Below are 21,405 nucleotides of genomic sequence, written 5' to 3'. Positions count from 1 at the left end.
TAGTTCACTGTGTTTGCTGATCGTCTTCCTAATTAGAACCAATGTTGGTATTCAAGCCTTGCCGAGGCTATAGACACAGTTCCAGTTGACAAGATCGTCCCTGGTGCATATTTTGATACCTTCTCTAATGATGCTGTCCATGTATTTCTTGTGCGTCCATAAGGAGGCCAGTTTTTCAGTGCAGCTTACGATGGCGGCATGTTTGATTGCCAAAATATTGTGACCCGTGGACTGTTCAGTCACCCCATAACTGCTTCATTTTATCATGTTACCTTTCCTCAGAAAGGAGAAAAGTTTCAACTATTTTTAACTGACGATGATTTTATATATTTCAGAAGTTTGTTGTAACTCTGTGTGCCTCTGAAAGAATGTACGAGCAAAGCGACTTAATATGTGAATGATTCTAGTTGCTTATTATCTAGTTCTACTTACTGATGTAGGCACTGTCTATTATTCAGTCCACAGAGACAGTTCATAGGAAAAGAGAACAAACCATTGGGAGAAGAAGAAGTTTTCCTGGAAACTTCCCATTAACTGTTTGTTGGTAGACGACATGCAACATCTCTCTAAGCCCTAGACCCTCCACTCGGAGATGGGAAACATCAGTTGTTGAAGAATGAAAACAGCATAGTGGAACAATTACACCAAAGGTCCACTAGAGAACACCAGGTTCAAAGATATCTGCCCTTAACAGAAGGAATTTACCCAAGGTCAAGAAGCACGTGGCTGGCAATTATGGTAATTCTGACCACAAAGTGTTTTGTTAAGGGGCTTTGTCTGGTATATGAACAAAATCACTCCAGAGAGATTTGGTAAAAGCCACAGGTAAAGAGACGTGTTATCCAACATCTAACTGACAAATGATGAACACTACAGTCAAAAATATTTTTATTTGTTAATGATTAAAGGAAAATATCATATAAAGATGTGAAACAAATACTAACAAAGAGATAGAGGGACTGGCCAGTACTTACCTCAGCTCAGTACAGCCAATAGATATACAAAACAGAACAGAAAATTTATGTATCCTAGCTTTTGAAACTTTGTCCCTTTGTCAGGGAGGAGAGAGGGGAAAAAGGGGAAGAACGTAAAGTGTATTCAGTTACTCACAACCCAGGTTATGAAGCAACAGAGCAAAGGTAAATAGGGAGGGTAGCAAAGATAGAGGCATGGGTGTCAGAGGGAAGCCAAGTCAAGTAATTTAAGATAAGGAACTGTTTGGAAGTCTTTGTTATTGTTTGTGCATGTAAACTGGTACAGATGAACGTAGTGAATCTTCAAGGTGGGGCGATTATGGCAGTTTTACTATGTGTTGTGATACTCACTGGTTTAGCAGTTATTCTGTACTGCAGCATCCTGGCTTGAAGATGTGGAGAACACTATCAAGTAAAGAGCATTAACAATGAAAATGATGTCTCATGAAAACAAGGCACAATCTGGTTGTCTGTCATATACATGCTAGCAGTCTGTTGTGATATCTCAACCTGTCAATTTGACATTTAATACTGATATTATTGTGATGTTACCTATAAAGAGATGTTAATGTGAACAGTCATTGCATTTTAGAGTACAAATACAGTCAGGTCAATTTGAGATGTGTCATATTTGTTTTTGAAATCAGGTATTTTACTGTACTCTTCACTTCTGGCAAGCATGGCAGAATTTGGAAAATGACGTCTGAGCAAATTATTATCACGAAGTTATAGGAAATGAGCAAATTAGTTATCCACAACCAATGGGAACACACTAGTGACCAGATTGGTGCCCATCTCAATGAATGAATCGGACCAGTGAAGCATAATCTAACTCCATATAAATCAATTATCTCAGAGAGCATTTTATTAAAGCAGAATATATTTGTCTTTAGGTGCAACATTACAAGCTGCAGAGAAAACGTAATTTTTAGTGCAACTGTATCACTGTTAAAGAAGAAAAAAAACTGTATATACAGACACACACCTTTCCTGCTGAAAAAAGGCCACATGCTGCTGGAACAGCTAAGACATTGAATACCGCTGAGCCAATGATTGTTCCTAGTGCTGTGTCAGCTTCTGTGTCACTGGTGAAGGTTGCCACAGAGCTCACAAACAGTTCAGGGCTCGACGTGGCTGCAGCCATGGCAGTCGCACCAGCTACATCGTCAGACACACCCAGCCCTGTAATGCAAAAATAATTTTTTTCAACAAGCTATTCTTTGAAAAAATTTGTATTTTCTCTTATAATGGTAGTTCTGATAAAACATTTGATAGATAAATAATCATTTGATTGTTCCATTTTTTTCCTTACAGAAGTAATGCTCATTATTAACTATAGAGCTTTCAGTTTACTAGTAATTTGTCTCTAATTTATGGAGATAATCCTCTTTTCGTGCGTTTAATCAAGATTCATCTCTGAAGCTGGAGTTTTGAGGAAGTGTGTTACTGTGTTGGATACTTTATCAGAATATAGTCATTCTTCTCCATGTATGACGTTTTGAAATTTCATATGCCTCTTATGCTGAATTATTACTACACAAAGGGCTTTGACTCAGTCCTAACTGGTGGTGGCAGCATAGTGGCTAAGATGGTGGATTTACTTGAGGGAGGAACTGGGTTTGAATACCAATCCATGTACCCAGATTTAGGTTTAGAGTGGTTTCCTTAAATTGCTTAAGACAGTCTATGAGTCCTATTGTAAAGCACATGGCTGATTTCCCTCCATTCCAAGTTTTGTTACATCTCTGATAAACTTACTGTTGATGGGACATTACACCAACTATTTTTCTGAAATCTTCCTTCCATACTAAAACAATCCACACAGATACCAGGATGGTTTCTTGAGTAAGGTCATAGCCAATTTTCTTCCCTACCCTTTACCAGGAGAGCTAACACTCTGCGTCTAACAGTCTCGGTGTCTATGGACTGTTAAATTCTAGGCATTCTTTCTTCTTGCTCCATCCCCAAAGCAGCCATTTATTATTTCTTGAAGGTATTTCACTCTGTTCACACCTCCTGATCGACATAATTAAAGAGCTGTTCAAGGGAGTAACAGCAACTGTTTCAAAGTCAATATTGGTGACCGAGATAGCACTGCGTTGACCACAATTATATTAACTCACACCTCTTCCCTATTACAATTTGTCTAGACTGCAAAACATCATCACAATGGACAAGTGAGGAAACTGCAGCAGAGTGGTGAAAAATAGTCGATGATGTGAACACTCCTTACAATTTATTAATGTGAGCTGCTGATGAAGTGAGTGACCAACTTCGATGGAAGTGGTTATGGATGAGCAGTTAATATGACAGTAGCACAGACAGAATCAGAACAACTGAGAGCTGCAGTTGGAAGCAATAACATTGCAAGTTGCGAAGATCACTGAACTGTTGTCAGAACTGCCAACTCAGGTAATAGGTTCAAGAGATGGTGCAAGTCTGCTAGCTTTAGTCTATACTTCTCCAGTGCAGATCATTGCTCTTGAAAGTGTGGACAGTAGTGTGTAGACAACTCGAGGAACTCACAAAGATTATGAGACGATGGGGAAAAGTGCAAGTTATGCAAGTAGTGGTCAGATGGTTAAAAAGACCAAGGGCGTCCTCCAGACAGGAAGCAGCCCTTGAATGGAATGTCTGAAGCAGTAGAGAACACCCTGGGTGGAGGGTGTCAGATAACTACTCTCAAGATCTTGGTGAAGAACAAGGTGCAGTGATCACTGGGAGGGATGGGGGAGGGGGGGCTGGCAGAAACAGTTTCAACCATAACCTCAATTACAAAATGAAGATGAGATCAAGCACTTTACTCAAATTGCTCATTGTTTAATATGAAGATGGTGTCACTCTTTGAGGGATGTGACAGATGAAGGATTCCGCTGAAAGTAAAAGCTAGTCACTCAAGTAAAATGGGCAATTACAGATGGACTTCCTCACTCCACACATGGTTGCACCACATATGGTGTGGGCTGCACCTGACAGTTTCTGGCAAGAATTTACTTGTAACACTAACTTCAAGCAATGCTGAAGGCCTACAAAATAAGATAATAAGACACTTTTACATTATATTTTCAAAAATTTATTATTTTCATTCATATACTTTTTGTAGGGCATTTGCAAATGAAACCTGGGATGAAACATATATGGAAATCATTGTAAATTTTAAGTTCTCTAAATTTTGCTCATTATTTAAACTAATTTTTTGAGGTGACATATCAAAAGGTGGCTACTTCTACTGCAGCAGCTAAGGAAAATAGATGGTTAACTGTAGGTATTAGAAATTTCTCATAGACACTTAAATTTCTCAGTTCTTTGCAAAAGCTCTGCACTAACTACAGTTCCTCAAATACTATCACAGTATGAAAAAATACACTACTGGCCATTAAAATTGCTACACCAAGAAGAAATGCAGATGATAAACAGGTATTCATTGGACAAATATATTATACTAGAACTGACATGTGATTACATTTTCACACAATTTGGGTGCATAGATCCTGAGAAATCAGTACCCACAACAACCACCTCTGGGTGTAATAACGGCCTTGATACGCCTGAGCATTGAGTCAAACACAGCTTGGATGGCGTGTACAGGTACAGCTGCCCATGCAGCTTCAACACGAACCACAGTTCATCAAGAGTAGTGACTGGCGTATTGTGACGAGCCAGTTGTTCGGCCACGATTAACCAGATGTTTTCAATTGGTGAGAGATCTGGAGAATGTGCTGGCCAGGGCAGCAGTCGAACATTTTCTGAATCCAGAAAGGCCCATACAGGACCTGCAACATGAGGTTGTGCATTATCCTGTTGAAATGTAGGGTTTTGCAGGGATCGAATAAAGGGTAGAGCCACAGGTCGTAATATATCTGAAATGTAACATCCACTGTTCAAAGTGCTGTCAACGTGAACAAGAGGTGACCGAGATGTGTAACCAATGGCACCCCATACCATCACGCCGGGTGATACGCCAGTATGGCGATGACGAATACACGCTTCCAATGTGCGTTCGCCGCGATGTCGCCAAACACGGATGCGAGCATCATGATGCTGTAAACAGAACCTGGATTCATCAGAAAAAATTATGTTTTGCCATTCGTGCACCCAGGTTCATCATTGAGTAGACCATCACAGGCGCTCCTGTCTGTGATGCAGCGTCAATGGTAACCGCAGCCATGGTCTCCAAGCTGATAGTCAGTACTGCTGCAAACGTTGTCGAACTGTTTGTGCAGATGGTTGTTCTCTTGCAAACGTCCTCATCTGTTGACTCAGGGATCGAGACATGGCTGCACAATCCATTACAGCCATGCGGATAAGATGCCTGTCATCTCGACTGCTAGTGATACGATACCATTGGGATCCAGCACAGCGTTCCATATTTCCCTCCTGAACCCATCAATTCCATATTCTGCTAACAGTCATTGGATCTCGACCAACGTGAGCAGCAATGTCGCGATACAATAAACCGCAACCGCGATAGGCCACAATCCGACCTTTATCAAAGTCCGAAACATGATGGTACGCATTTCTCCTCCTTACATGAGGTATCACAACAACGTTTCACCAGGCAATGCCGGTGAACTGCTGTCTGTGAATGAGAAATTGGTTGGAAACTTTCGTCATGTCAGTAACTTGTAGGTGTCGCCACCGGCGCCAACCTTGTGTGAATGCTCTGAAAAGCTAATCATTTGCATATCACAGCATCTTCCTGTTGGTTAAATTTCACGTCTGTAGCACATCATCTTCATGGTGTAGCAATTTTAATGGCCAGTAGTGTTTTCAGGAAGGTACTGCCTGCAGAAAAAATATCAGTCAATGAAAGATAATAAAAATGTAGAAAAGGAAAGCAAAGTGGTGTGGCATTTTATAAAAGAAGAAACTGGAAAAGGTAGCAGATATAATAACATAATACATATCAAAGATGGGAACAGGATAATAAAAAGTCCTCAGGAATTAGCAAATTTTGTAAATGATTATTTCTCTGATATTGTGGGGAAGCTGCAGCAAGATCTTCCTAAAACACATGTAGAGCCCATATGACTTATGCAGCAAGCACAATGAAGCTATTTCCCACAACAGATCTTGAAGTTAGGAAGAAAGTATAGCAATCAAAAAATAAGAAGTCTGCAGGCATAGACGAGTTTCCTGTCTCTGTTCTGAAGTCATGCATAGGTAGCACACAAGCCCCACTAAAAATCTTGATAAATGAATCCTTTAGCTCAGGTATTTTTCCAGAATACTTAAAGCACGGACAAGTAATGCCCTTACTAAAGAAAGGTAAAGCAGCAATCATTGAAAACTACTTGCCAGTTTCACTGCTCCCTTCATTCCCAAAAATAATTGGAGCAATCATGAGAAGGAGACCAATACATTACTTGAATAAAAATAACCTCTTTAACAAAGCACAATATGGTCTCAGAAGTGGAAAAGTAGAATATCGGCATTGCAGAGTTAACAAAAGTGGTATTCGAAGCTCTTGATAGGGATGATTGTGTTGCATACATTTTCTTATACTTGTCAAAGGCTTTAGACACCACTGACCATAAAATACTACTGAGCAAGCTAGAAGTGTTAAGTATAAGAGGAATAGTGAATGAGTGGTTTCAGTCTTACTTGGAGAACAGGGTGCAAAAGATGGAGATTGGTCACATGTAAATTATTTAGTAAAATAAATGGGAACACCCTGTTCTTAATGTATATCAATGACATTCCAGATAGTGTAAGACATAGAGAAAAAGTTCTCTTTACCGATGGCAGCACTATCGTATCACAGATAAAACATCAAAGCTCCTATAAAGGAAAAAAAATGGATCCCTCAAGAATGTTAGCAACTTAAAAATGTGTACACTCTGAGAAAAAAAAAGGAAGGAAAAAAAAAGCCGCATCATGAATGAATTGTGCAAACTGGTCACAAATTCACATTCATAGAGTTATCAACAGAAAATGCAAAACTGTAAACTTTTGTGGTTGATGGATGATTTTATGCCTTCGATCCCCAAAAAAGAGTTCATAGCCAAGAACTGAAAGTATGTAGGCATAGTGTGTCACCACCAGATGTTGGCTGTTACAAACTGATCCTAACACTGTCAGAGCACAGCATGCTGATGACATTCTTTTGGCCAGTATCTCTGTATGTTCACTCGATGTTAGCTGATAGATGATGTTCATGCGCAAAAACTTTGTGTTTGCTACACAATCTATAAATTTATCATCTATGCTCAAGGTGACAAGCTGTTATTGAAAAGATGGAGTTGTCAGGTTCTGTAGATGCTGCTATGGAATACCTCAGACCAGACATTTCAAGTAACTTCCGTAATATGAATTCGATCCTCACTACCCCAACAGAAATAATGTCCATCATAAAATCTTTAAAATCAAAAACATCTACTGGGTATGATAAAATATCAACAAAGCTAATAAAAGAATGCGATTCTGAGTTAAGTAAAATATTAAGCTACCTGTGTAACCAGTCGTTTATCGGTGGAATATTTCCTGAATGGTTAAAATATGCTGAAGTTAAGCCACTGTTTAAGAAGGGAGATGAAGAAATAGCATCAAACTTCCGTCCAATTTCACTTTTGCCAGCATTCTCAAAAATTTTAGAAAAAGTAATGTACAATCGGCTTTATAACCATCTTATCTCAAATAACATATTGTCAAAGTCACAGTTCGGATTTCTAAAGGGTTCTGATATTCAGAAAGCTACCTACACTTACAGTGAAAATGTGCTTAATTCATTATACAAAAAATTGCGGGCAACTGGTATATTTTGTGATCTGTCAAAGGCATTTGACTGTGTAAATCACAAACCCTTTTAAGTAAATTAGAATATCATAGCGTAACAGGAAATGCTGCAAAATGGTTCAAATCTTATATCTCTGGCAGGAAACAAAGGGTGTTATTAGGAAAGACACATGCATCAAGCTATCAGGCATCATCCAACTGGGAACTAATTACATGTGGGGTCCCACAAGGTTCCATTTTAGGGCCCTTACTTTTTCTTGTGTATATCAATGACCTTTCATCAGTAACATCACCAGATGCCAAATTCGTTTTGTTTGCCAAGGATACAAACATTGAAATACATAGCAAATCAAGTGTAGTCTTAGAAAGATCAGCTAATAAAATATTTGTGGACATTAATCACTGGTTCCTAGCCAATTCCTTCTCTCTAAACTTTGAAAAAACACACTACATGCAGTTCAGAACTTGTAAGGGGTGTCCCACGAACATATGCCTAACATACGATGACAAGCAGATAGAAGAAGTGGACAGTGTTAAATTCTTGGGATTACAGCTTGATAATAAATTCAACTGGGAAAAGCACAGCCCAGAACTGCTGAAGCATCTTAACAAATCTCTATTTGCAATGCGAATTGTGTCAGACATAGCGGATATAAAAATGAAAAAGCTGGCATACTATGCTTCATTTCATTCCATAATGTCATATGGGATTATTTTTTGAGGTAATTCATCAATCCAAGCTAAAGTTTTCTGGGCACAAAAATGTGCAGTAAGAGTTATATGTGATGTGAACTCAAGAACATCCTGCAGAAGCCTGTTTAGGGAACCAGGGATACTAACTACTGCTTCCCAATATATTTATTATTTAATGAAATTTGTCATTAAAAATATATTTTCAAGTCATTAAAAATATATTTTCAAACCATCAGCTCAATTCATGGAATCAGTACTAGAAATAAGAATAATCTTCACAAGGATTTAAATTCACTTAGTCTTGAACAAAACGTTGTGTATTATTCAGGAACACACATTTTCAATAACTTGCCAGCTGCCATAAAAAGCTTAACAACCAACAACATTCAGCATAAGAGAAGCCTAAAGGATGTATTCGTGGCCAACTCCTTCTACTCCATTGATGAATTTCTCAGTAGAACCAACTGGTTTGTGTGTGTATATATATATAAGTACAATATAACTTCTGCACAATTTCAGTGCAGTAATGTGTTCATTTTAAATAAGTGTGTGTGTGTGTGTGTGTGTGTGTGTGTGTAAGTATAATCTAACTTCTGCACCATTTCAGCGCAGTAATGTGTTCATTGTAAATAAGTATTACAGTAGTTGTATTACACGTTTATTACCTTATAAATAAATAAATAAACTTTTTTATTTTAAAGTCAGTGCATTAGTATTTGTAAAATGATTCTGTCATATAGTGTTCATTAAAAAATGACGATCATTCCACTTGCGAACCTGTGGAATGGTACATTAGCTTATTTGTTTGAGTTGTAAATATTTGTCATGTATTGTTGTTTTTCTGACATGCTCTACATCCTGGAGGACCTCCTCACTATGGATCAATTTGAATGAAAGTAAATCTAATCTAATCTAATCTTTATGCAGAAGTGCATACTATGCATTCTCCCTATGCTCAATGTTAATTTATTATGCTCCTAATATAAAAAAAAAAAAAAATGCACCATGAAGGAATCATCCACATGGGACCTAGATTGACAAATTGAGTGAGTCAATAATGTGTTGATCCACCTCTGGCCTTTATGCAAGCAGTGATTTGGCTTGGTAGTGATTGAAAGAATTGTTGGAAGTCCCGCTATGGGATATCGTACAAAATTTTGTCCAATTGGTGCTTTATATCATCAAAAACCAGAGCTGGTTGGAAGGCACTGTCCATAATGTTCTGAATATTTTCAACTGGGGATCCGGTGACCTTGCTGACCAATGTAAGGTTTGGCAAGCATGAAGACAAACAGTAGAAACTCTCACTGTGTCGAGCAGAAATTATCTTGCTTAACTGTAAGCCCAGGTTGGCTTGCCACGAACGGCAATAAAACGGGGTGTAGAATATTGTCGACATACTGCTGCGCATGAAAGGTGCCTCGGATGACAACCAAAGGGATCCTGATATGAAAAGGAATTGCACACCAGACCATCACTCCGATCTTCGGGCCACATCGTGAGCGACAGTCTGGTTGGCAACCCACTACTGTCCAGGATGTCTCCAGACACATCTTCCTTGGTCATCGGTGCTCAGATTGAAGTGGGTACCATCACTGAAGACAATTCTATTTCCATCAATGAGATTCAAGGCCAAATTTACCTGACACCGCTGAAAGGGGCTTACTGGTGTACAGAAGTCAATGACCGATTCCAATTTTCGTAGTTTTATATGTAGATACTGGTGTTTTGGTATTATCAGCTGTGGTCAAGGGAAAAGTCTGATTCCAGTTTCTGTGGTTTTTGTTGTAGGCGTTGGTTTTGATATTGTCAGCTGCGGTTGACCTATATAGGTCAAGGGAAGTGTACGATTCCTGTAGATTTTTGTAATTTTTTTTTCGTCATTTTGTGTGTTTTGGGATAGTGGTGTGTTTTTTTCTGTTATATTTAGCTTGTCCTCACCATAAAACGCCCAATTTCCCGCGGTTGTCCCGTTAGTTTGATTATATTTTAGGAGGGAGAAGTTGTATGTAGTGACATCATAGGCCCCAAATTGGAGAAGCTTAGAATAGCCATTTCTGCCATACTTATGACGTCATGGATCAAATCACATGGGTGGAATCGGACACTTCCGTAATCCCCTCCACATTTGGGTCTTCCATGGTTTTCATGGGTCGCTAAGACAAATGCTGGGACGGTTCCTCAATCATGGTCATGGCCAGCCCATTGTCCTATCCCCCTAGGTTACATATCCTACCCTGTAATGCATGTTATCAATGCTGTATGTTATGTTTTGGGCCATTGATGGCATTGTATCACCTCGACAAATCCTATATCATTGTGAGATGTCCTCTCGGATGAATAAATAAATAAGCAGCATTCAATGTTACGATGGCAGATTCAAACCCCTATGACTGGATATTTTCAGTATTCTTTCTAAGATGCCGTTTATGGGATAATTATAGACACAATTTCAGTAAGTAGATGAGAAACAGCAGAACAAAAGATAACAATCATAACACATACGGATTTTTCCATTAAAACATAAGAGGCTTGCAAAATAAGAGAGACAGAGATATTATACCACAACAAAAACTGAAAAATCTGGAAGTGTTTCTACATATGTAGTATGTACTATACAAAGAAAAACAGTAACTAGAAGTCAGAGAATATGAACTGAGACGAGTAGTTTTATTGTGCTAAATGGCGACCAGAGCAAATGTTCATTAAGTATCGTCACGCAGAATAGTGAATTTGGCAGTGAAAAAGCAAGTGTGTACAAATTGTATAGATGAAATTATGAAGCTGAAAGAAATTATTTCAAGTCTGTAACTCTTTATTGGTAAATTCAAAACGGGAGTCTCAAAACTTCAGAAAGAAATAATTGAGTCGTTATCGATGCAAAACTTGGCAAATCTTCCGCCAGTTAATTCAAACAACTCAGAAAAGTGGACAGAAGTGCCATATAAAAACAGTAGACACTAAGAAAAACCGCAGAAGACTGTGTAATATGTGAAAATTTAGTGCATGACAATCATCAGATACTTTCTGATATGGACTGTGCAAAAAATACGAAGCAAGGCAAGATCGAAGACGGCGCCAACAAGACGAGACAATAAGATATTTCGCTGCTGAAAAATAACCACCATAACATGATTGTGAACAATAATCATTTACCGGCTTTTAGAAATTCTCCCCAGGTATCCTCATCTCTCGTTGACAAAAATAACGATGTAGAAAATATGATTCAAAACAGCGCAGGTACCTGTAGTGTTTACAGAGTAATCAACAGTGATCTTCCCGCAATAAGTACGAGTAAAAGTTGATCTTTAGGCTGACAGTCAAGGGCGAGAAATAGCCACCCTCTTAACTGTGAAGTATGTGTAGACAGGAGCTCAACAGCATGGTAAAACTAAATGCAAATTTGTAGGCAGCAAATGCATTAAGTCACGAAAAATCTCAGGACTAAAAAAGTACCGATTTTTCTGTCTTTCTTCCGGGGACAAACGACTTAGCAAGGAACGACGAGAAAGATTTTGTGCTTTCCCTTAAACAGAGAGGGCACGCAGAAATACGAGTGTGATCGTTTTTTTCTGTACCCCATCCATCGCCACGACCTACATACCGTAATTGGTCCTGTGTGAATACGGAAGCAGGAAAAAACGAATAAGACTGTGCACATTGTGTGCAGGTACTTTAAAAATTCAAATGAAACATACGTTGATTAAGCACACTAGGGAGACGATTTCATACAGCACAAGGTTTACACATCAACAGACTGGGAAAGGCCTTTATTAGTCGTAAGCCTCACATATAGTTAATATGAAAAAAAAAAAAAAAAAAAAAGTGCAGAGAGGTATCAAGTAAATATCTATGAAATACAAAAGTGATGCAGCTCTAGAATTTAGCTAGCGACGTGATGAAACAGTACAGATAATGCTTTCTATCAAGTCCACGAGCGATGATGATAATGCTCTTTAGCAGAAGTAAACATTCCAGCGGATCCATCTTAAAAGGGGAGGCCGCCAATTGTGAAATTCAGAATCGATTCATACTGCGCATAATAAAAGCTCATGGCCAGAGGTGTAATGTGGCAAAGCACCAAGATGCACTTCTCAGCCGTTGTCACGAAAATCGACAGTTAAAAGAAACCGTTGCGGTGAAATACTCTCTACGATTAAAAATTTTCTACAGCGTCGAGGCGCAGCAGTAAGCGCTCGGGTTCGTAATCCAAAGGTCGCAGGATCGAATCTCGCGCCATGCAACTTTTTTTATTATTTGTTTTTTGTAATTCAAATGTACACACACACACACACACACACACACACACACACACACATATATATATATATATATATATATATATATATATATATATATATAAGTTGCAATAATTATGCATACAATAAGTTTTTGAAAGTGGTTTGTCGTGGAAAAACTGGCGACTTCGAACATCATTATGTTTTCCGCAAACAAAGTTGTATTTCACAAATGTTATTAATTGTCTTCATAATGTTTACCACGTATAGTTAACGGAAGATGTAGAAACGATATTCCGAAACGAATATGTATAGTGTAAGTCAAACGTTCGAATTAGAATAGAGACCCCACGAACACGAATTTGCTGTGGCAGGTATGAAATACAAACTCCGTTACTCGCTCGTTACACTTGAAGGACAGATGTTGAATGGGCAGAAACGAGCCGCCGCATAACAGCGTAGTTGCCCGCTAACTTCGAAAGAAGGTAGAAGGTAGATGCGGTCCCTAGTGCAACTTATAACATCGTCGAATATCAGTGTGCACGTGAGAGCTTTGGTACACCCTGTTAAACAAACGGAAAAATGGAGGCGGTACAATTGGAGAGTGATCCGAGCCCTTCGCATGAAAGTGATGTGATCGAAGAAGATTCTATATACAGTGAAGTGGCGAAACAACAACTGAAAGATCCGTTGGTGTATTTTGAAAGCCTCCTTCGTAACAGTAATCGCATCGCAGCAGAACCGTCATCATCAGTCAACGAAGAAGCCATGGTAATTGGGGAAGAAATGTTCCAGAATACGCTGCAAATGCTCGCCGAAAACACCCTCGTTCATGATGAGGAACTGACAGACATTAATGAAATCGACGATGCGCTCGATGTCGTGCTGTTTCTTGCTTTCCATGCTTCTGTGACAACTATCACTCTGGTTCGTGCGATACTCCAGCTACTTCTGGTCACTAATTGTTAATTATGCGCGAGTGTATACCGAACTTTTCAATAAATCGTATCCACTTGATTATTAATTGTGATATTGTGTTCTATTTCAAGTATTATTTTTCCACGACAAATGACTTTCAACAACTTATTATATGCATAATTGTTGCAACTGATTGCCGGGAATTATATATATATATATATATATATATATATATATATATATATATATATATATATATATATATTTGAATTACAAAAAACAAATAATAAAAAAAATGTTGCATGGCGCGAGATTCGATCCGGCGACCTTCGGACTACGAACCCGAGCGCTTACTGCTGCGCCACGACGCTGTAGAAAATTATTAATCGTTGAGAGCATTTCACCGCAACGGTTTCTTTTAACTGTCGATTTTCTCGACAACGGCTGAGAAGTGCATCTTGGTGCTTTGCCACATTACACCTCTGGCCATGAGCCTTTATTATGCGCAGTATGAATCGAATCTGAATTTCACAATTGGCGGCCTCCCCTTGTTAGACAATTGCAGTTTGTGAAATTTGGATATGCCACGTGCAAACGAGTGCTCATGTGAGAAAGAAAACAATGATAAAATACTTACACTGCTGCAAATGAGTGTCTGCTGTACAAGAAATAAGTTTTTAGAATCTGAACATTTTTGTAGCATTAAGGATGTGATGTGTGTATCAGAACACTGGCTAACAGAAAATCAAATTGACTGTTTCGTTCCACAAGGATGTGTTGTGACTGACATAACGTGTAGGAAATATAAAAAAGTTTGGTGCTGGAATATACTTGAAGCATGGTCTAAAATTTACAAAATTATGGCATACTGTTCAGAACTAAATAAGTAAATGCCGTGTTTACTTGTATAAGTCTAATTGTTCAAAATATAATAATTGTTAGCCTGTATAAGTCCCCAAATGGAGGTATAAATGTATTTTTTGAACAGTTTCAATTAGTAATTAAGAGACTTTTTAAATTTAAAACAAAGGTTGATTGTTATCTGTGAGGATTTTAATACTGAAATGGGAGATTTAAATCAGAAAGACTCTGGAACGTTTTTTTAACTTTGAAGATTTCTAAATGTACATTGCACAAACAAATGTCCTACTCGTAATTATGCATGTCTAGACAATATTAAGGCTAATTCATACTGGCCATCATGTCATGTCAAGAATGAATGAATGAAATTTTATTGTCGTTTAGCTATTACAGCAATTGAAAAGTCAAGTTACATATATACAAGTTATACAGCATATATACATGGGTTGAAGATCAATATGTCACTATTGGTTTTCCATAAAATACAATATTTAAAATGAAATAATATGAAAAATTTGCATCATAAATTACTCAGTTAAAGAAATTATGCTGCACTCTCCGAACGGGTACCACTATGATATTTTACAGTCATAAAGTTCCTTTAGTGAGTAGCAAGGGTTTGCAGCTAACCAACTGAATAATTTGTCTTTAAATAAATCAAATGGAGCTTCTACCCATTCTAGGAAACTGCTGCGAAAGCAAAGAGAGCTTCACTCCAAGTTTAAACACAGCCAAAACCTCTCAGACAAACAGAAGCTAATCGATGTCAAAGTTAGCGTAAGGAGGGCTACGCGTGAAGCGTTCAGTGAATTCGAAAGTAAAATTCTATGTACCGACTTGACAGAAAATCGTAGGAAGTTCTGGTCTTATGTTAAATCAGTAAGTGGCTCGAAACAGCATATCCAGACACTCCGGGATGATGATGGCATTGAAACAGAGGATGACACGCATAAAGCTGAAATATTAAACACCTTTTTCCAAAGCTGTTTCACAGAGGAAGACCGCACTGCAGTTCCTTCACTAAATCCTCGCACAAACGAAAAAATGGCTGACATCGAAATAAGTGTCCAAGGAATAGAAAAGCAACTGGAATCACTCAACAGAGGAAAGTCCACTGGACCTGACGGGATACCAGTTCGATTCTACACAAAGTATGTGAAAGAACTTGCCCCCCTTCTAATAGCCATGTACCGCAAGTCTCTAGAGGAACGGAAGGTTCCAAATGATTGGAAAAGAGCACAGGTGTCCCAGTCTTCAAGAAGGGTCGTCGAGCAGATGCGCAAAACTATAGACCTATATCTCTGACGTCGATCTGTTGTAGAATTTTAGAACACGTTTTTTGTTTGCGTATCATGTCATTTTTGGAAACCCAGAATCTACTCTGTAGGAGTCAACATGGATTCTGGAAACAGCGATCGTGTGAGACCCAACTCGCTTTATTTGTTCATGAGACCCATAAAATATGATATACAGGCTCCCAGGTAGATGCTATTTTCCTTGACTTCCGGAAGGCGTTCGATACAGTTCCGCACAGAAAGTAAGAGCCTACGGAACATCAGACCATCTGTGTGGCTGAATTGAAGAGTTTTTAGCAAACAGAACACAGCATGGTGTTATCAATGGAGAAATGTCTACAGACGTTAAAGTAACCTCTGGCGTGCCACAGGGGAGTGTTATGGGACCATTGCTTTCCACAATATGTATAAATGACCTAGTAGATAGTGTCGGAAGTTCCATGCGGCTTTTCGCGGATGATGCTGTAGTATACAGAGAAGTTGCAGCATTAGAAAATTGTAGCGAAATACAGGAAGATCTGCAGCGGATAGGCACTTGGTGCAGGGAGTGGCAACTGACCTTAACATAGACAAATGTAATGTTTTGCGAATATGTAGAAAGAAGGATCCTTTATTGTATGATTATATGATAGCGGAACAAACACTGGTAGCAGTTACTTCTGTAAAATATCTGGGAGCATGCGTACAGAACGATTTGAAGTGGAATGATCATATAAAATTAATTGTTGGTAGGGCGGATACCAGGTTGAGGTTCATTGGGAGCGTCCTTAGAAAATGTAGTCCATCAACAAAGGGGGTGGCTTACAAAACACTCGTTTGACCTATACTTGAGTATTGCTCATCAGTGTGGGATCCATACCAGATCGGGTTGACGGAGGAGATAGAGAAGATCCAAATAAGAGCAGCATGTTTCGTCACAGGGTTATTTGATAAACGTGATATCGTTACCGAGATGTTTAGCAAACTCAAGTGGCAGACTCTGCAAGAGAGGCGCTCTGCATCGCAGTGTAGCTTGCTCGCCAGGTTTCGAGAGGGTGCGTTTCTGGATGAGGTATCGAATATATTGCTTCCCCCTACTTACACCTCCCGAGGAGATAACGAATGTAAAATTAGAGAGATTCGAACGCGCATGGAGGCTTTCCGGCAATCGTTCTTCCCGCGAAACATACACGACTGGAACAGGAAAGGGAGGTAATGACAGTGGCACGTAAGGTGCCCTCCGCCACACACCGTTGGGTGGCTTGCGGAGTATAAATGTAGATGTAGATGTAGTAGCAGTTTGTTAAACATTATCATACCCACCACTTCGTAGCTGTTCAGTGACTTGGGTAATCTGTGGTAAGGATGTCAAGATGGCTACTACTCCTGGTTCCATGAGAGTGTACATCTCTTCTACGCTAGTATTCTGATAATTTGCTCTTTATATGCAGTAGGGCATGGTAAATAGACATGCTTATAACAGTTAATATTTTTAAGTTGATAAACAGTGGTTTGCAGTGGGCCAGTTCGAATTACTTTCATTCGAATTACTTTCTTCTGTAGTGCCAAAATGTCCTTAAGGTGTGAGCTATTTCCCCATATTAGAAGCCCATAAGACATAATGCTTTGAAAAAAAGTGAATTAGGCCGATCTTACATAGGCCGCAGGTGCATGGTTTCTTAAATTCCTTAACAAATACACCACTCTCTTGACAGCTTTGCACTAATGTATTTATATGAGGCTATCTATAACAATATCTAAGAACTTAAACTATCCATGAAGTTTTCTACTGGCAGATCTCTTAAACTAAATACAATCTTTTGAGCTTTACTCTCATTAAGCAGGAACCCATTAGCTCGAAACCAGACTGATGCCTGTGATATTGTGTCATTTGCCACAGTTTGGAGCATATCCATGCCTGAGCTGATATTGAGTCCAGTCCCGTCCAAACATTCTGCAATGCATTTCAAATGGCAGCATCCACACTTGCCGTACCATCCCATGATGTCATGTCGTGGCACAGTCATCGTCTCTTGTGAAGAAAGTTTTGATGGCTGACACCATCCAACTGTTGTAAATCACTGACCTCCAAACTCATTTCCTCCTGACACACAGCTATGGACAGATCACCATATTTTGTTTTGTCGTTGTTATGCTTCATTATTTCCAATGTTAAAATTATAATAAATAAACAAAGAGTAATTGAAGCAATGATGCAGCACTCTGAATTGTATGACATGAGTGTACTACATGACACTAATATATTCATACAGGGGACTTTTATATATACTGATACCGTATTTAATATTTCACAGTGAAATGGACTGCAGTATGACTGCAACTTGAAGTGAAAACAGTACTGTGGGTAGAATCAGGTTGATTAGTAGGTGGAATTTAATTGCATGTTGTCAGTCATTTGTAGCGTTTCATAAAGAAATTGACTGAAACCTCCATACACTTCAAATTGCTTGTTTCAATATGTGTTTGTGGCAGGCTTATTTATTATTAAGTAGATTTCTGGATTGTGAGTGAAACAGTTTTGCAGCCACCAGTGATTAATATTTATGTGGCTTCACTAGCTAGCCTCAGTACAAATAAGGCACTTGAATTATTAAAAGCCAAATAGAAGATGTAGAGACAACTTATAAACCTTGAAGGGAAAAATACTGAGGGAGATATGACTATTGCACAAAAATTTTCACTGGATTATCAACTAAACTTAACCTCAAACAAACCAGTTTTTCATTGGATGTGATGGCAGCTTGTAAGAGATATGTTCTTTTTAGTATTTCTGCGCACAATTTGGCATAACATAAGAAAAAGCTGATGCTTCAACTTTCTAAAATATAAAATGCAGATTCCCCCTCCTTGATCTTGTATAGTGTGTGGAATGCGTAAGTGCCACGTAATGACATTTTTCAGACCACACTCTCTTTTTTTGCATTGTTTTCCACTTCTTCTTCTTTCTCTCATACACAATCTACCTCTCCAAGCTGCAAACCATTTATGTTCAATAAATGTCATTTTCGTACAAATGTGGATGCCAGAATATATATAAACTACCACATTTTGTATGTGTCTTCGTGTACAAAAACAGTAGAAAATCATCTTGCGAAGATCATAATTCCCACGAAAAAAACAGTTAATGACATCCATGGGAATTGCGATCACATGACTTAAACTGACTTGACACGCCTTGACATGATGGACAGTGTGAATACACCTTGACATGAAGGTGTCATGATGTGACAGTGTTATGACGGTAAGGGTGAACTGGCTTTTATTGTTAATCTATACATAGAGGAATAGATTACATTAGATTTACTTTCATTCCAATTGATCCGTAGTGAGGAGGTCCTCCAGGATGTGGAACATGTCAGAAAAACAACAATACATGACAAATATTTACAACTCAAACAAATAAGCTAATGTACCATTCCACAGGTCCCAAGTGGAATGATCATCATTTTTTAATGAACACTATATGAAAGTCATTTTACAAATACTAAAGCACTGAATTTAAAATAAAAAAACTTTTTTATCTATTTATAACGTAATAAACATGTAATACAACTACTATAATACTTATTTACAATGAACAGATTACTGCGCTGAAATGGTGCAGAAGTTAGATTGTACTTACACACACACACACACACACACACACACACACACATTTATAATGAACACATTACTGCACTGAAATTGTGCAGAAGTTATATTGTACATATATATATTGATATAATAGAGGGAAACATATATATATATATATATATATATATATATATATATACAAATCAGTTGGTTTTACTGAGAAATTCATCAATGTAGTAGGAGTTCGCCACCAATAAATCCTTTAGGCTTCTCTTAACCTGAATTTCATTGGTTGTTAAGCTTTTTATGGCTGCTGGCAAGTTATTGAAAATGTGTGAATAATGCACACCTTTTTGTACAAGACCAAGTGACTTTAAATCCTTGTGCAGATTATTCTTATTTAGTATGGATTCCATGAATTGAGCTGTTGGTTTGAAAAAGTGATATATTTTTAATGACAAATTTCATTAAGGAATAAATTTATTGGGAAGCAGTAGTTAGTTTCCCTAGTTCCCTAAACAGGCTTCTGCAGGATGTTCTTGAGTTCACACCACATATAACTCTTACTGAAGGTTTTTGTGCCCAGAAAACTTTAGCTTGACTTGATGAATTACCCCAAAAAATAATCCCATATGATATTATGGAATGAAATGGAGCATGGTATGCCAGCTTTTTCATTTTTATACCCCCTATGTCTGACAAAATTCGCATTGCAAATAGAGATTTGTTAAGACGCTTCAGCAGTTCTGTGCTGTGCTCCTCCCAGTTGAATTTATTATCAAGCTGTAATCCCAAGAATTTAACACTGTTCACTTCTTCTATCTGCTTGTCATCGTAAGTTAGACATATACTTGTGGGACACCCCTTACAAGTTCTGAACTGCATGTAGTGTGTTTTTTCAAAGTTTAGAGAGAAGGAATTGGCTAGGAACCAGTGATTAATGTCCACAAATATTTTATTACCTGATCTTTCTAAGACTACACTTGATTTGCTATTTATTGCAATGTTTGTATCTCCAGCAAACAAAACGAACTTGGCATCTGGTAATGTTACTGATGAAAGGTCATTGATATACACAAGAAAAAGTAAGGGCCCCAAAATGGAACCTTGTGGGATCCCACATGTAATTAGTTCCCAGTTGGATGATGCCCGATAGCTTGATACATGTCTCTTTCCCAATAACACCCTTTGTTTCCTGCCAGAGATATAAGATTTGAACCATTTTGCAGCATTTCCTGTTACACTATAATACTCTAATTTACTTAAAAGGATATTGTGATTTACCAGTCAAATGCCTTTGACAGATCACAAAATACACCAGTTGTCTGCAATTTTTTGTCTAATGAATTAAGCAAATTTTCACTGTAAGTGTAGATAGCTTTCTCAATATCAGAACCTTTTAGAAATCCAAACTGTGACTTTGACAGTATTTTATTTGAGATAAGATGGATATAAAGCCGATTGTACATTACTTTTTCGAAAATTTTTGAGAATGCTGGCAACAGTGAAATTGGGCGGAGATTCGATGCTATTTCTTTATCTCCCTTCTTAAACAGTGGCTTAACTTCAGCATATTTCAGCCATTCAGGAAATATTCCACTGATAAATGACTGATTACACAGATAGCTTAATATGTTACTTAAGTCAGAATCACATTCTTTAATTAACTTTGTTTATATTTCATCATACCCACTAGATGTTTTTGATTTTAAAGATTTTATGATGGACATTATTTCTGTTGGGGCAGTGAGGGTCAAATTCATATTACGGAAGTTCCTTGAAATTTCTGGTCTTAGGTATTCCATAGCAGCATCTACTGAACCTGACAACTCCATCTTTTCGGTAACAGTTATAAAATGTTTATTAAAAAGTTCTGCGACACTATACACATCTGTCACCAATGTATCATTTACTCTTAATGCTTTTTGTTCCTCTTCATGTCTGGTTCTACCGGTCTCCTCCTTCACTATACCCCATATTGTCTTTATTTTGTTATCTGATGTGACTATCTTTTCCTTGTAATATATTTGCTTTGACATCCGTATTACAGTCTTTAATATTTTGCAGTATTTCTTGTAATGTGCTATAGCATCAACATCGGAACTGCTTCGGATTGAC

General features: G+C 38.1%; 1 protein-coding gene across 3 annotated transcripts in view; it reads right to left on the bottom strand.

Moving 5' to 3' along the window:
* The window catches only part of LOC124612887 (sodium/potassium/calcium exchanger 3-like), a 269,335-nt gene that overhangs the window by 138,427 nt on the left and 109,503 nt on the right, over positions 1–21,405 (bottom strand). For all 3 annotated transcript variants that reach the window (XM_047141341.1, XM_047141338.1, XM_047141340.1), the window contains one exon: positions 1,960–2,156. In XM_047141341.1, coding sequence (XP_046997297.1) covers positions 1,960–2,156 — 197 coding nt within the window. The remainder of the gene's footprint in view (positions 1–1,959; positions 2,157–21,405) is intronic.

Source organism: Schistocerca americana, chromosome 4, assembly GCF_021461395.2.
Source record: "Schistocerca americana isolate TAMUIC-IGC-003095 chromosome 4, iqSchAmer2.1, whole genome shotgun sequence".
Lineage (NCBI taxonomy): Eukaryota > Metazoa > Arthropoda > Insecta > Orthoptera > Acrididae > Schistocerca > Schistocerca americana.
The sequence above is the reverse complement of the archived record's forward strand: the minus strand, read 5'-3'. Positions and strand labels throughout refer to the sequence as shown.